Genomic DNA, 14,198 nt, shown 5'->3' on the forward strand with positions numbered 1-14,198 from the left:
TTCGCCTTTCTGTATTTTCCCTTTTCACTCGTTTCATTATTGACCGTGTCCTACTTTGTGCTTGCGGTTATACCATATTGTCCTGTGTGCCCTTTTTGACACCTTAAGTGCTGCCACCCCCTGCCCCATGACAACTGTTTGATAAATATTTATCAAGCACTGCGCAGGGGCAACAATAGCAAAAAAAAAGGGGTTAGCCCGTTTTTTTACCAACAGTCACCATTTCCTAGAGCTACATTCTTGGCGCTTATTTTTCATTCTGCTCAACGGCAGATAAACAAAACACGAGCTTCTACAGAATAGTTCACTCCACTTGACGGAGCTCAGTTCATGGCCTGACGCGTTCAACCTGTCAGCCAAGTATGTGCACAACCCTGGGCTGAACCTGAGCCGAGCTCAGCTTGGTAGATGTTTTAACAAAAGACAACGCCGGAAGTCGCCCGCCGCTCATGATACGCACATCAGCCGAACAAAGAGCAACAACCACACGAAATGGGGCAACTTTTTGCTATGCTCCTGCTATTATTCTTTATGTGCTATTGCTTTTTGCAGCCCGAATTTTCCGGCTCGAATAAGTGTATGTGTGTGTGTGAGCTTTAAAAGCAACAAAAGCATCCGGAACTCATGAACCGACCCAAAACAAACATTAAAGAAATTGCATTAAGAAATCATTTGACAAAATGTGCAGCACGTTAGAGCCCTTTTTTCTTTGAGGTTTGTTCGGTTCCCTCCCAGCGTTTTAATCTAATTTTAATGAATTATTTTCACACGAAAATTACTTAAGCTAAAAAGTTTCGTTTTGTGGTGCCATTTTATGGTTTGCCTTTTTCTCAATAGTCTATTTGGTTCACGTGCACGCGCCTGTGTGTGGTTCGCACAAGACGAGAAATTTTTGGCTGCATTTTTAATTTGCATGCGCACAAGAACCGCAATTTGGACAAGCACATAACATTTCAATACCCCCTTATTGCAGTGAAAACGTGTGTATCATATCGATAAGTTATAAAAACTAGACAGATTATATAACATTTAATTTTATTAACATAAAAATATACATACAAAACTATTTACTTACCCCAAAATTCACATAGCAGGACGGAGAGCGACTTATTTAATATAGGAATACCGCTAAAAGTAAAAAAAAAATAGCGAGTGAATTTAATAGAGCAAAGAAAAAGAAAGGGAAATCAAATACGCTAGATGGAGAGAGAGGGAAAGAGAGAGAGGGTGAGATAGTGACAGCAAGAAAGAGAAAAGAGAGAGAGAGCCAGAGAGCCAGAGAGGGAGGCAGAGAGATAAAGAGCTACAGAGATATACATAGTACAAGAAAGTTATTGAGATGAAATTGATAACATTTTTAAAAGTCACCAACGCCGCCACCTCCTCCAATGCAGAAGTCATCTCCGTCTGTGGGCCCTACTTGAATTTATGAGAATCGCATAGTAGAGCAGTAGGTGAAAATACCTTTTCTTTAAATGTCATACATACAAACAAACATACATACATACATACATACACACATACATACATACATACATACATACATACATACATACATACACACATACATACATACATACATACATACATACATACATACATACATACATACATACATACATACATACATACATACATACATACATACATACATACATACATACATACATACATACATACATACATACATACATACATACATACATACAGATTGCAAAAAATCCTGAAGAGCTAACAGCCCAACATAAATTCATGAGAATTTTAAATATAACGTAATTGCAATTGGTCTGCATTTGAAACGTATGCATATATACGCATACGTACACATATAAATATATGCATAACAACCAGAGCTTTTGGTTTTCCGCCCACTTTTCAATTGTTTCATGCAGCCTTTTCCCTCACCATTTATCTCACATCACCTTAGTCAACAACAGATGTCTAGCTCAAACAGTTTAAGCTGCGTGTTGGTCAGTAATTTGTTAGTCAATCAGCGAACACTTTTCATGGAAAAAATGTTCTCTCCGAATTTGCTTGCATATTAGTAAAACTTTTCCATAATATATTCTTATTGTTCTCAACTTGGTCTCAGTTGGTTTTTCTCTAATTTCTGCTAGATAGACGACTTTTCTAATATGTCATGGGTCAATTATAAGACAGGTTTCAATTCAACAATAATTAATAATATTGATTAAGAAACTTTCACATTATCTAAAAATATCCAAATTGTTGCTCGCTTGAATTTTTTTCAAATTCAGTTGTACGAAAGTAGGCCACCGCCCGCGCGTATGTAACACTTCTCTCGCTTTTAAGTTACTTAGTTGAAATAATTTTATTGCCGACTCACAAAAGGATGCAATGCGTTTTTGATTGCCCGAAATTGAGTCACATATGATTTTAATATTCTCGCAAAAAGTACGCAATGATCTTTTTTGATTTTCATGGTAACGCCCAAAAGTAGGCAATGGGCTTTTTTGCTTGTCAGCACGCCACGCGCTGTGCGTATACTTAATGTAAACGGCAGCTATTGTATACACTTAATGCCACGCGCCGCATTTTGTGGCGAATAAGGAAATCCCATTGCCGATAAATTAATTAGGCACAAAATTTATGATTCCAGTTGAGCTGAGTTATATTTTTTGTTTGTTTTGGTTTTCCTTTGTTTTCTGCCGGTTTGGTTCGCTTGTTTTGTTTATTCGTTTATTAGTTGCGCATCGCTGCTCGCCGACCAGTTAATAATTAATGTGGCTTATTTATGCATTGTCATAGGGATTGGTCCTATATATTTGGGCATTTGTCAAGCATAAATCTGTTTGCAGCGTGCTCAACTTCTGGATATACAGCATTTCATAATTCAAATAACTCGATTTATGTGCACAAAACTCGCAGTGTTGTCTGCTTGTTGTCTGTGGACAAGCATTTCAAGCTTTGGTGCTCTGCTTTGGCCACTTTAGCCACATGCCCGTCGTAATTTACGAGTGCCCACAGAAACGCACTTGAACTTTGTGTGTATGTGTGTGTGCGTGTGTGTGTGTAATGTCAAGACAATTGCACCAAATCGCATACCTGGTCGCCAGTTGCCACAGGCTCCGAGCTGTGAACTCCAATTTCCTATTGGCTATACGTATGTATCGATGTTTAGCTGTAGTCTGGTCATAAATTTACGTTTTTGGTTAACTGTAGTTACAACGCTTCCACACTAAAGTCCCCAGTGCATTTGGCCTCCCTTTCGGAAATTTCCACAGAGAACACGATTTACACTGCAAGTGGGGAATACCGAAAAGGTTACAGCTGCAAGCGGTTGTTGGCATTCTTTGGTTGGCTGAAAAATGTAAGCCCCTTGTGTTTGGAACTGGCCGAAAATGCAACTGCAGGAATCCTTTGTAATTTGAAATTGTGGCATAAAAGTTTTTAATTCAAAGTTTATTTTTGATTTCGGTCTGAAGCGAGTTGAGCCAATAGTTTCTGTATATGTGTTTGTGTGTGTGTGTGTTAAGTTGTGTTGTCTGTCGGAACTTTGGGCATTTTGGCCCGTAACTGAACTCCAAAGTGTCACAATAGTTCAAACGGGATTAGTAATTAGAAATTGCCAGTTTGACTGCTGGCGTCAAGAACTTGTGAATTTGTAAAGTGGCCAACGGCGATTAATTTATGCATTGAGAGACTGTGGAACTGCCAGCACAAACCACAATTAGCTATTCTTCTTCTTTGAATTGACACACAACTTTTAATGCATTGCCGCAAAACTCAAATATTGCGCCAGATTTTAATTAAAAAACAAATGCATAAATGCAATGCCCGAGTTGCAATTTGCATGAAATCCAATTAAACTTTTTATCTAACCAATCCAAATAAATCATACGCATTGTTGTCTCCAACTTCCCAGAAATAAAAAGGGCAATCAAGATAAATATCCAAGCTGCCAGACAGCCTGACATGTGCACATTAGTTTCTCATCCAGATAAGCTTTGTAGTTGGGCTCGGGTTTATTTAAACAGCAACAGCAGAAACAGCAGCAGCAGGAGCAGCAGGAACGGCAGCAGCCGAGCGAAATTTGATTGCCATTTGCTGGAATTTGCGGTGAGCGGCAAAGGCAACGCCCGAGTAACCAAAAGCCGCACGGACGTGCCACAGTGCCTGCTAGTGAAAGAAAAAGAGAAATTCATCAAATAAAGTAAAATAAAGCAAAGTTAGCAACGCGGCACGTACAGTGCCTAAAACGGCCCAGAACCAGCTCAACGTCTCCGCCCTTTGTTCTTGTCTGGCCGTCATTTGCATTTGCATCCTTGCCTCGTTTTGTTTATTTGCACTTGCATTTTGTATTTATTCACTTTTTGTGCAGCACTCCCTCGTGTAATTTGTAGCAACAACTTTTTGATATCAATGTAAATTTTAATTTGTTTGGCAAATATTTTATCCAACATTTTGTGGCATGAATTGAGCTGTGAAATTGCCAGAAGCAACATATAACCAAAATGGACAAACGCAACAAATTTAAATACAAATAACCTAAAACTACTAATTTCAGTGTAAACATCAAAATTTCACTGTATATATACATTGGCAAATCGATTACAACAGTGTTTACTAAGTTGCTTTCTGCAAAGAGAGAGTTTATAAAAAGCAAATCTTTGGCATATTCAAAAACACTTTTTGGTTTTCACTAATTATTTGTTCAAGCTATAAGAAATGCTTGGACTCCAGTCTATGTCATAGTCGTGATTTAGGTTACATTTTAAGGTATCCTGTAATTCTGAAAGTATTTCGGCAAACACACTAGCTAAGGAATATGTAAACATTTATAAACTAATACAAATTAAAGTAACGTGATAATTAATAATAATAATAAAAATTTTAAATATTAGACTATTATAGAAGAGCGTGAAGACTCGACTCAATTTTTGATAAAAATATATTTTTCCAATTCATATTATTAATGGTAAAATTTGTTCATTAATCTAAAAAAAACATATCATATTCATATCTACAAATCTTGTTTCTAAATTTTACAAACTCGTTGACTACAGGTTATCGCGCAGTCGCCACATGTACGCTAAGCTTACACAAGTAACCAAAAGCATTTACCAAAAGAACCAACTGCAAAGTGCAGTAGGGTGAAATTCTTCAACACAGTTTGTTGAGGCAAAAGTTGTTTCGCTTTTGATTGTCGGAACATTTGAGTGCAGATTGTAAAGTTCTCAACTTGATCAAAACTAAGTGGCGAAGCATTTGCACGCATGCCAGGACATCAGCAGCCGACAGCAGCAGCAGCAGCAGCAGAGTCCTGTCAGTTAGCTGTGCGTACATGTGTGCATGTGTGTGTGTGTGTGTGTGTTACAGCATGTCCCGCTGTGTTCTTTTTTCTCACTCCTGCCGGCTGCTCTGCTCTGACAGCCTGTTTTCAATTTGTAATTTTTGCTTAGGCGTCTTGTGCCTCGTCACTTGCGAGTTTCTTCAAGCGACACGTTTTAAAGGAGGCAGCGTCCTGACACCTCATCCTGGCCGCTGACGCTTGTTGACAGCCGCCGTCGAGCTGGCAGTCAGTCAGCCAATCTGAGCGGTGTCTGGCGCTGTCAGGCACGGGAATGCTGTGTGGTGCGGTTATTTCAATGGGCCTCTGTTGCATGCCCCTCAGTCTAGACAGTGTCGCTGCGTGGCTTCACTCCGTCGAACACTCACGATAATTTCCTAATGCGGGCTTTGCGAGCATGCCAAATATTTATGCATTTCCATAATGCACTCAACTTAACTGAGCCAACTCCCAAAGCTGCCAAAAGCGTTGGCAATTCTGTCCCTCTCTCTCTCTCTCTCTCTCTTCTGGCTCGTGTTGATAGACAGGCGCGCCGAGGTCAGTTAGCGGCTGAGTTACAGTGCCTACCAGCATTTTCTTATCGCGATGAGGCTAGAAAAAAATTGCATGGAAATGCGACGCCAGCAAAGCTGACGAAACCAAATGAGTCGCCGTTCGTTCTTGTTTCTCGTTGCTCGTGCGATAAAATAAATAAAATCGGCATTTTATGCAAATGCCGCAGTCAACACAAGCGCAATATTGTTGGCATGGGCCAAATAAATATGCTTCAAGTGAACAGACACTTAATTTTAAACAACAGATATGCTTGAAAATAGAGGAGCGTTCGAGCAACTACATCAATGAGAAGTACCAAGAAAATGTGCCAAACAAAGGAATGAAATCTCTTGCTTCATAAAATATGCTCCCCAAAAATAAATTTAGAAGCGGGTAAGCTGCCAGTTAAACTTCACTTCTGAGATGCGAGCAAACAAATCCCAATTAGCTGCAGCTTAGTTGCCCAACAAGAGTCAAGCTGGCTCCAAAGCACAAACAAAGACATGTAAAAATTGGCTCTTAACTTGGCCAGAAGTACTTGAAACCCAAAGAAATCACATTCCGGCAAATGTTCCTCACTTATTACATAATTAATAATTAGACGAGCAAAAGTACTTTAATAACTCATGCCACTGGCCAACTGAGTACTCAAGTTCTTAAGTGCTCAAGTTGTCTGTGTGCATGTGTGTGTGTGTGTGTGCGGGGGTCAAATCAATGTGCGAAACGTGCTAATTGCGGCAGCTGTGCAAATGTGTGCCTTGGCCATTTGATAGTTTGCCATCATGTTGATGGCTTTCGGGCTGTCAAAAGCCACACCCATATCCGCAGACACGCCCACAAAACTTGGCATTGGGCTAGTTTAATGTGTGCGCTGTTGGCCATTGCCAAAAAACTAATTGCCAAGGCATCAGTGTTTGAGGTCAGGCACACAAACTTTTGCATAAATGCCTTCAGGCACCACACACACACACACACACACGCATACACAATTGTGGCATACTTTAAGGCCGAACAACTCGAAAGTTTCCTTTTTTGCTGGCGAGTTGTTGGCCGTGGTGTGTAAGCTGTTCGGTTGTGCGTCGTAAAAAATTGACATACTCATCGCCGCCGTAACACGTAATGAGATACTTCAAAATGATGTTATTGCTTTATTTATAGCATCACATAAAAGCTGGCGATGCTTGGGGTTTGGGTTAGCTTTGGTTTTAGGTTCCGGCTCGGCTTCCGGTTTGGCTTTCATTTTTTACTTGGATAGCAGCCACATAACCTTTTTTATGTAGTTTTTACTTTTACAGCTGCCATTTGTTTGACTTCATCTGTCACACACACACACACACCTGCAACTACCCACACACACATTGATCTATATGTGGCTAATAAAACTGCTGCAACTGAGTACCTCATATTTTCATAAAAGACAAACTGCTTCAGTTTAAGTAATTGCCAGCAGACGTTGTTTACCTTGACAAAATAAACAACATCATCAAATTATTCTATGTTGCATCAAAATAGAAGAAAAAACAAACAAACATCAAACACATTTTAATAACAGCTTTTTACGACCAGACTGTCAAAGCCTTAATGCAATGGCATATAATGTTACAAAATGGCCACGAAAAATAAATAAAATTATTTACATATGCAAACTTTGTTTAAATCAGGCAAATGTAAAGCTTACAGGCGACTCCCATGTGCACTATTCCATTTGTGCTGTCAATTTAATTTCATTCCATTTCATATTCAGTTGCATATTCAAATCTTATTCAGTCCATTCCGTTCACCGGTGGACTCCTCTCCACTATAATCAATACCATTTCATTCCATTCAGGGATTCACCTCACTCGATTATTCTATTTCATTCAAATCCATTTCATCCCACTGCCGGACCCACGTGAGCTAACTCCATTCTACTTCATTCCATTCCGTTCCATTCCGTTCCATTCCATGTTCAATTTAAATCAATTGCACTTTACTCAAAACTCTTTTTAATTAAATTCAGCTTCATTCCATTCCATATTTAAGAACATTTTTTCTTTTAATACTTTGCCATTTCATTACATATGTTTTCCTCTCTCCAAATATCGATTATAAATCAATTTAAGTTTAGTTAAATTATTCCATGTTATTTTTGTTGATCAATTATATTAGAAGTGGATTTCATATTGATACATTGATCCAGTTACATCAACTTGTTTAAAAATAGTTCTAAAAATTCTTTGTTTAGCAGCCTTTTAACAAACTGAAAAGTAGAAACAAGTAAGAGGTTCTAGTCGGGAGCTCCCGACTAGGCGATACCCTGCACCCTCTTCTTCCAACATCAAATGTATATATAAATTCTATTTTAGAAGCTATATGTCAAGTTTGGTGACTCTAGCTCTTATTATTTACCAAAATTGCCCAAAAAACAGGATATCTATATCGACTTTTTACGATTGCTTGGAAACGGAGAAAGTTATCGACTATCGGAAACAAACACGATCTGCGCAGGCACTGACATGGCTAGATCGACTCGGCTATTGATACTGATCAAGAATATATATACTTTATGGGGTCGGAGATGCTTCCTTCTGCCTGTTACATACATTTGCATTTTGCACAAATACAATATACCCTTATACCCATTTTCAATGGGTTCAAGGTTTAAAAAGAAAAACTGCAACTAAAAAAAAACTAAAAGTCGTTGTAACGTTATATATATATACACATATATGCATATATATATTTTTTTACTTCCAAATTCATTGTGGAAAATAGAATGGTTTTATTTTTCTATTTTAGAAAACTTCAACCAAAGTATACTCTATAGACTGTCGCCCTATTTGAGAGTCGCATGAAAAATTCACGAACAGATTCCGCCTGATGCGCACATTTAAAATGCACTTTGCCGCTAGAGAAATATTCAAAAAAGAAATGTGAGGGAAAATATTTTTAGCGATAAAGCGAAAAGCACGCTGCAAGTGAATGCTTTAAAGTGCATCAATTTAATAATGCAAACATGCAGCAAGTTGCATTAACTTTTGCCGCGCAGGCGGCATTAAAATTTGCATAATTGCTGCGAGTCAAGCGAGTGAAAGAGCAAGAGCGAGAGAGTTGTACAAAGGATTTGCTATAATTGTTATTGTTGTTGCATGTTGCACCACATGCGTGCAACAACGTAAAGAGGTTTTCCCCAACGTAATGAAAAGCGCGTCCAGCACTTGGCACAATTAACGATTTTTCATGATTTCAGTCCATGCAAGCAATTTGCATAAATCAGTGCAAAGTATCTGTGACAACGCACAAGATGACCTGAAAGGGGGCCGGGTGGTGGCAGCCGTGTTTGTTGTGTGTGGCCTGGTGCTCCTGCTGAAAAATGTTTACACATTTGCAAATGTCTGAAGGTCAGACGAGGCTGGTAACGGGGTGACAGGGGGTGTACGTATGTTGCGACATGATTTAGGCGCCCGCTCCCGCACTGAGTAATTGCGTGGCGGGCTTTGCCCCGGTCTTGGCCTGGTCACGCCTGATTCTGTGCCTCGGGCAGCTTTAATTTAATTTATGCCCAACAAAAGCAACAACCAAGGCGGTTAAAAATGGGAAGCCTTGTCGAGGGCCACTAAGTGGCAGCTTCAGCAAAATGAAATGCACTCAACAACGTTCATGTTGTTGTTGCAGCTGTTGTTGCAGTTGTTGTTGCTGTTGCAGCTGCATAGCTGCCTTTTAAATAAAATTTATTGTTATGGCAACACAATGTGTTTAGTTTTATGGCCCATAAGATGCATAATAGTTATGCACTGTACTGCATTTGCCTGCAGCTGAGCTATTTAATGCGTAATTATAACGAAAATCTTCTTAAGACTGTCGACTGTGCCCCAGCTGACAAAGGCAAATGGCAAATGCAGTGAAAGCAGCTTAGTGCTTGCTTGCTTCATTGAATTCATAAGCCTGGCTCCCTCTCTCTCTAACTTTCTTTTTTCGCTGCAGTCAAAAGAATATCCCAAGAGGACAAAGGTCAAAGGAAAATGCGTGCAAAATGGCAAAATGAGCATAAAAAACAGCAGCAACTGCAGCTGCAACATTGCAACATGCAACAGCAGCAGCAGCGGCAGCTACAACCGCAAGCGGATCGTCAAAACTCAATTAACTTGCAACACTGCCAACAACTTCAGCTAATTAGCCAGTGCTTGGCCTCAAGTATTCTGTCCTCTTTAACAAACCCCTCCTTCAAACGCCCAACCACCCACAATCGTGCTGAGCTGTGCGCAAGAAAAAACGTAGCATGCTTTTAGGCGCTGCTGAGAATCCCACAAACACTTCATGTCGCAGGTCTAGATATTGTAAGCGATGGCTGTGGGTTTGTGCGTGCCACTTAGTTGCACGTCGCATTGAGTTGCCTCCAGTCAGAGCTGTAAATAAACCTGAGCTCACCTTAGATAAAATATCTAATATCTAATCCAAATATTGGTCGCCATTCAATATTTGACTTGAAATTAACTAAATTTATTACTGCAAATATTTTGATTTGTGTCTATTTCAATAGATTGCATATCTTTGGGCACCAAATTATAAACTATAAAATTTATGGCCATACTTTGTGCTAGACAAGCAAAATATTTGCCTAAGACTTGCTTCAAATCTGAGCAAATTGCATTTCAGATTCAATTTGATTTATTTCAAAAATAGCAAAATATATTTATTCACAGCAAGATTTGTATCAATATTTAAGCTAAATGCATTTTGTAACCTGCTCAGCTTTCAAGTGATTTCACTTGGCATTCAATATACATCAGCTTAAATTGTCTGTGAATAGTTTAAGCTCATAAATTAGAAGACAAGGTGTGCAAAATATTGTTAGAAGTAAATAAATGGAAATAAAAGTTACCCACGACAAAGGCTGCAAAGCGATTCCAACTGAGAACTTTTAAAGATTTTTAGGTATAACTATAGACGAGGCTTATAACAAACCAGCCATTTAAAAAGCGCCGGTTCTAATGAACGACTGCTGTGAAAATCTCAGCCTAAAAGAATTAAAATTGTTGCCCCAAACAATCTATTCATTCAAATATTATTGATAAATGAAAATTTTGGACAAAGAAACAAATGTAGCCCGCACTTTGTTTATGAAAATATATACGGGTTTCAATATTTTCAATACAACGGGCAATTGTTGATAGAAAATGAAATTAAGAATGTGACAAGCTGCTGGCTCGACCCATTAACGGAATCACCGCCAACTTTTATTGACTTTGCAGCCCTGCCCCAAATAAATATATTTTTCTTGATTATTTATCATACTACGCTAGTTTTGTACTCTTTCATTAATACATACCCCAGGAACTGCTCCCAAAGCTGTCGCCGCAATTGTTGCTTTGCTTATGTTGCAACTGAACTGAGAATTATATTTTATTTTGCTTACTGCTACTTGGCATGGAACATCAAGGCAGCATTATTGAGAGGTGAGTCGTTTAATTATGGCGTCTCTTGTTCGGCTACATTTATCTTATCAGCCTGTTCGACAGCGTACAAGATGTGTTATCTATCAGCAGCCACTGATAGTTCTTTGCCGCATCGGCGTTCCCAATCGATGTCATTTGTATAGGCGCTCTCAACGCGCACAGATGTCCCAGTCAATCGATGCAGCTACTCACGATGGCTGACTCCATGTGGCAGGCGATGTGCAACATGTTCCACCTGCCCGATCTGCTAGGTAGGTATATAGATTGAAGAGTGTGTGCTCGTCTGATAGTTTTTCTTTGTCTAGTTTTGTGCTGCCTGTGGGGCAGCGGCCTTTCGCTGGGCTACTATCTGAAGTCGGCCTTTGTCTATGATAATCTCTGGCCGCACTGGTACGCACTGGCGGCTGGAATCATGGCGCTGACCCTGGCTCTTGGCTGGACACTGCGCAAGCATGGCAAGCAGCGTTATAGCTACGATCATTATTACATCATATTCTATGGACTGCTCTGCTCGCTGCTGGGCAGCTGCTTTATGCTCAGCAATCAGTTGGGTGAGTTGAACGCCGAAACTGTCTGGCCAATTGGATTCTAATGGACTACTACATTGCTTCCAGCAGCTATTAACTACTACTTTAGCTTCATTGGCCTGAGCGTTGTGTATGTGGCCAGCTTCAGTTATGTGAGCCTGCGCAGCGACGCCTCTGGGCTGCGTCCGGCTCGCATTGCTTTGGCCAATGCCTCGCATGCCTGCGGCCTGGCCAGCGGCTTTGTCATCTTCAACGAGTTTGAGCCACATCGATGTGGGCTCATTGAGCTGGGCATCAATATGCTCCTGCTGCTGCTTGTCTGCATCAATGAGCTGCTGCAGCATCTGGGCGTGCACAACTACAAGCAGTCCAGGGACCTAGTCTTCAATCTGCTCAACGAAGAACGCCTCGTCTTCCTGCCACGCCAGGCCATACTGGCCCAGTTTGTGGGCCGCACCGATTATTCTCTGCAGCACAGTCGACAGTGGCTGGTGCTCGTTCTGGGCGGTCTGCTGTTGGTGCTGCAGCGCTGCTGTCTCTTACATTCGCCCGTGCACCTGCAGCTCATGTGGAGTGCCACCTCGGGCTTCGTGCAGCGCTCCCAACTCTTTACACCCTTTGCTCTGTATGCTGGCGGCTGTGCCCTGAGCGCTCTGCTGCTGCTACGTTACACGCCCAAGCTGGTCTATTTGCTGTTTGGCGTCATACAGCTGACATTGGTGGCGGCACTATTGTGCATCTATGATGAGGATCAATCGGAGCACAGTTTTCTTTTTCTGTGCCTCATATATGCCAGTGTGGGCGTACTGTCCAGCCAGGCGCTGCACTGGCTGCTGGAATGCTCACCTTTTCTCTACGCGGAGCTGTCGCTAGCCTTGGGCTTTGTCCTGCAGCTGGCCATAATGGAGGCCAGCAAATACGAGCTGGGCGTGGATGATGTGTGGACAACGCTATTGGCCAGCAGCCTGACATATCTACTGCTAACATTGCTGGCCATAATGTTGGTAGTCTGGCTGCAGCCCCGCTCTGCTAGTCTGGTGGATGTGCGCAATCGCCTGCTGGGCATTCGACGCCTCAATATGCCTGCTGCCCAGACCCAGTTCTGGCACACCAATCACTTTCTCGCCCACGACAAGCAACCAAACGAACTCCAGTCCGTGCAGCTGGATAAGTCGCGCGTCTTTCAGCAGTATCCCATTAGCAGCTCCGCTGGCAATGACAAAGCGAATAAGTTTTGAAATAAAACGTTTCGTTTCTTATAACATTAGCTAAGGATTAACCTTTAAGTCATTCACTTTTTATCATAAGGTGAAAGGAGTTGCTAGTAAGCAGTCAAAAAAAAAGTTATTGATATATATTTAGTTGTAAGCACAAATATTAACCATACTTTAAGCTTTTCCATTTGTAGAACATTAATAAAATAATACAATACAATCGAATACTTAAGCTCTTGCTTTTATCTTAAGCAATTACCCAGGTTTTTTCTAACAATTTATGCAAATATTTTGATGGCTGCTTATGTACAGGTAATCTCTCTTGCCAGTGGCTCGTTCTTAATAATTATATCTTGGCCATCTGTGACTAACGACCAGAGTCTTGAGTGCAGGGCATAAATGATTTTTATTGATTTTTAACAAATTAAATTGAGCGTTAACCGCAACTGAATTTATCATAAAGATGGTATATATCAGTGCGTCCAGAAGCTACTGCCACGCCCAACCACCTACGCGTTTTCAGTGGTTTGCCAGCCTTTTGCCACAATTTTATTGCCAAAACATTAAACATTTATATCCGCTATCAATTTCGTTGCGTCGGAAAAACGTAATCGCATTGCAGCCTCTGCCGCTGATACTGTCGCCGTCTTCCTCTCTATCTCTCTCTCTCTCGGTCTAGCTCTGTCCCTTGCTGCCGCTGCGAGGGCAATTTTTCCGGCTCCTACCTAATTTAATTTACGTAGAAAACCCGGCCGCAACGTGCTATGGCAATAAAAACGTTAAATTTGTTTATTTTTCAAGGCGCCTGAATACGATGGGCCTGCTGGGAGGCGTGGGGGTTTACCCATTGAATCCATCCGCTTCGATTTTGATGTTCGGTATTTTTGTGCCCTTGCTGTTTAGTGTAGCATACCTCGGGGCGCACATTGAAAATGCTCGCACATCGACACCCACACACACACATACTCACACTACCACTCTGCCGCTCTGATGCTGTGGCCCTTTTGTTTTCTGCAACGCCATTGTTTTTAAGTGGGTGCCGCACATCCTTTGCTCCCTTATCACTAATGAAGTGGCCAATGAACTGCGACCCAAAGATTAAAGCGAAATTAAATGCCAGCCCAAAGTTGATTGATCGAAAAAAGGTGCATGTGCTAATTTAGTAGAAATAAAATGC

The 14,198-nt window shown here is 40.9% G+C and overlaps 1 protein-coding gene across 2 annotated transcripts; it reads left to right on the forward strand.

Moving 5' to 3' along the window:
* The first annotated feature begins 11,190 nt into the window (after positions 1-11,190).
* Positions 11,191-13,193, forward strand: LOC115769681. Of its 2 annotated transcripts, XM_030714599.1 has the most exons (4): positions 11,191-11,280; positions 11,344-11,531; positions 11,586-11,831; positions 11,898-13,193. In XM_030714599.1, exons 2-4 carry the CDS (start codon positions 11,459-11,461, stop codon positions 13,043-13,045), a joined length of 1,467 nt encoding a protein of 488 aa, XP_030570459.1. In that variant the 5' UTR covers positions 11,191-11,280; positions 11,344-11,458; the 3' UTR covers positions 13,046-13,193. The 2 variants fall into 2 exon arrangements, with proteins under 2 accessions (XP_030570459.1, XP_030570460.1); XM_030714600.1 differs by having other exon boundaries at positions 11,242-11,531.
* Positions 13,194-14,198: the final 1,005 nt, after the last annotated feature.

The sequence above is a fragment of the Drosophila novamexicana genome, unplaced genomic scaffold (assembly GCF_003285875.2).
Source record: "Drosophila novamexicana strain 15010-1031.04,08,12 unplaced genomic scaffold, DnovRS2.1 tig00004554-arrow-pilon, whole genome shotgun sequence".
NCBI lineage: Eukaryota > Metazoa > Arthropoda > Insecta > Diptera > Drosophilidae > Drosophila > Drosophila novamexicana.

Bases quoted from the DNA above. Each gene is read 5' to 3' on its own strand.
- LOC115769681 (XM_030714599.1), top strand. From the start codon at position 11,459: ATGCAGCTACTCACGATGGCTGACTCCATGTGGCAGGCGATGTGCAAC. The intron at 11,532-11,585 runs GTAGGTATATAG...TTCTTTGTCTAG, and splicing joins CCACCTGCCCGATCTGCTAG to TTTTGTGCTGCCTGTGGGGC. The intron at 11,832-11,897 runs GTGAGTTGAACG...TGCTTCCAGCAG, and splicing joins TATGCTCAGCAATCAGTTGG to CTATTAACTACTACTTTAGC.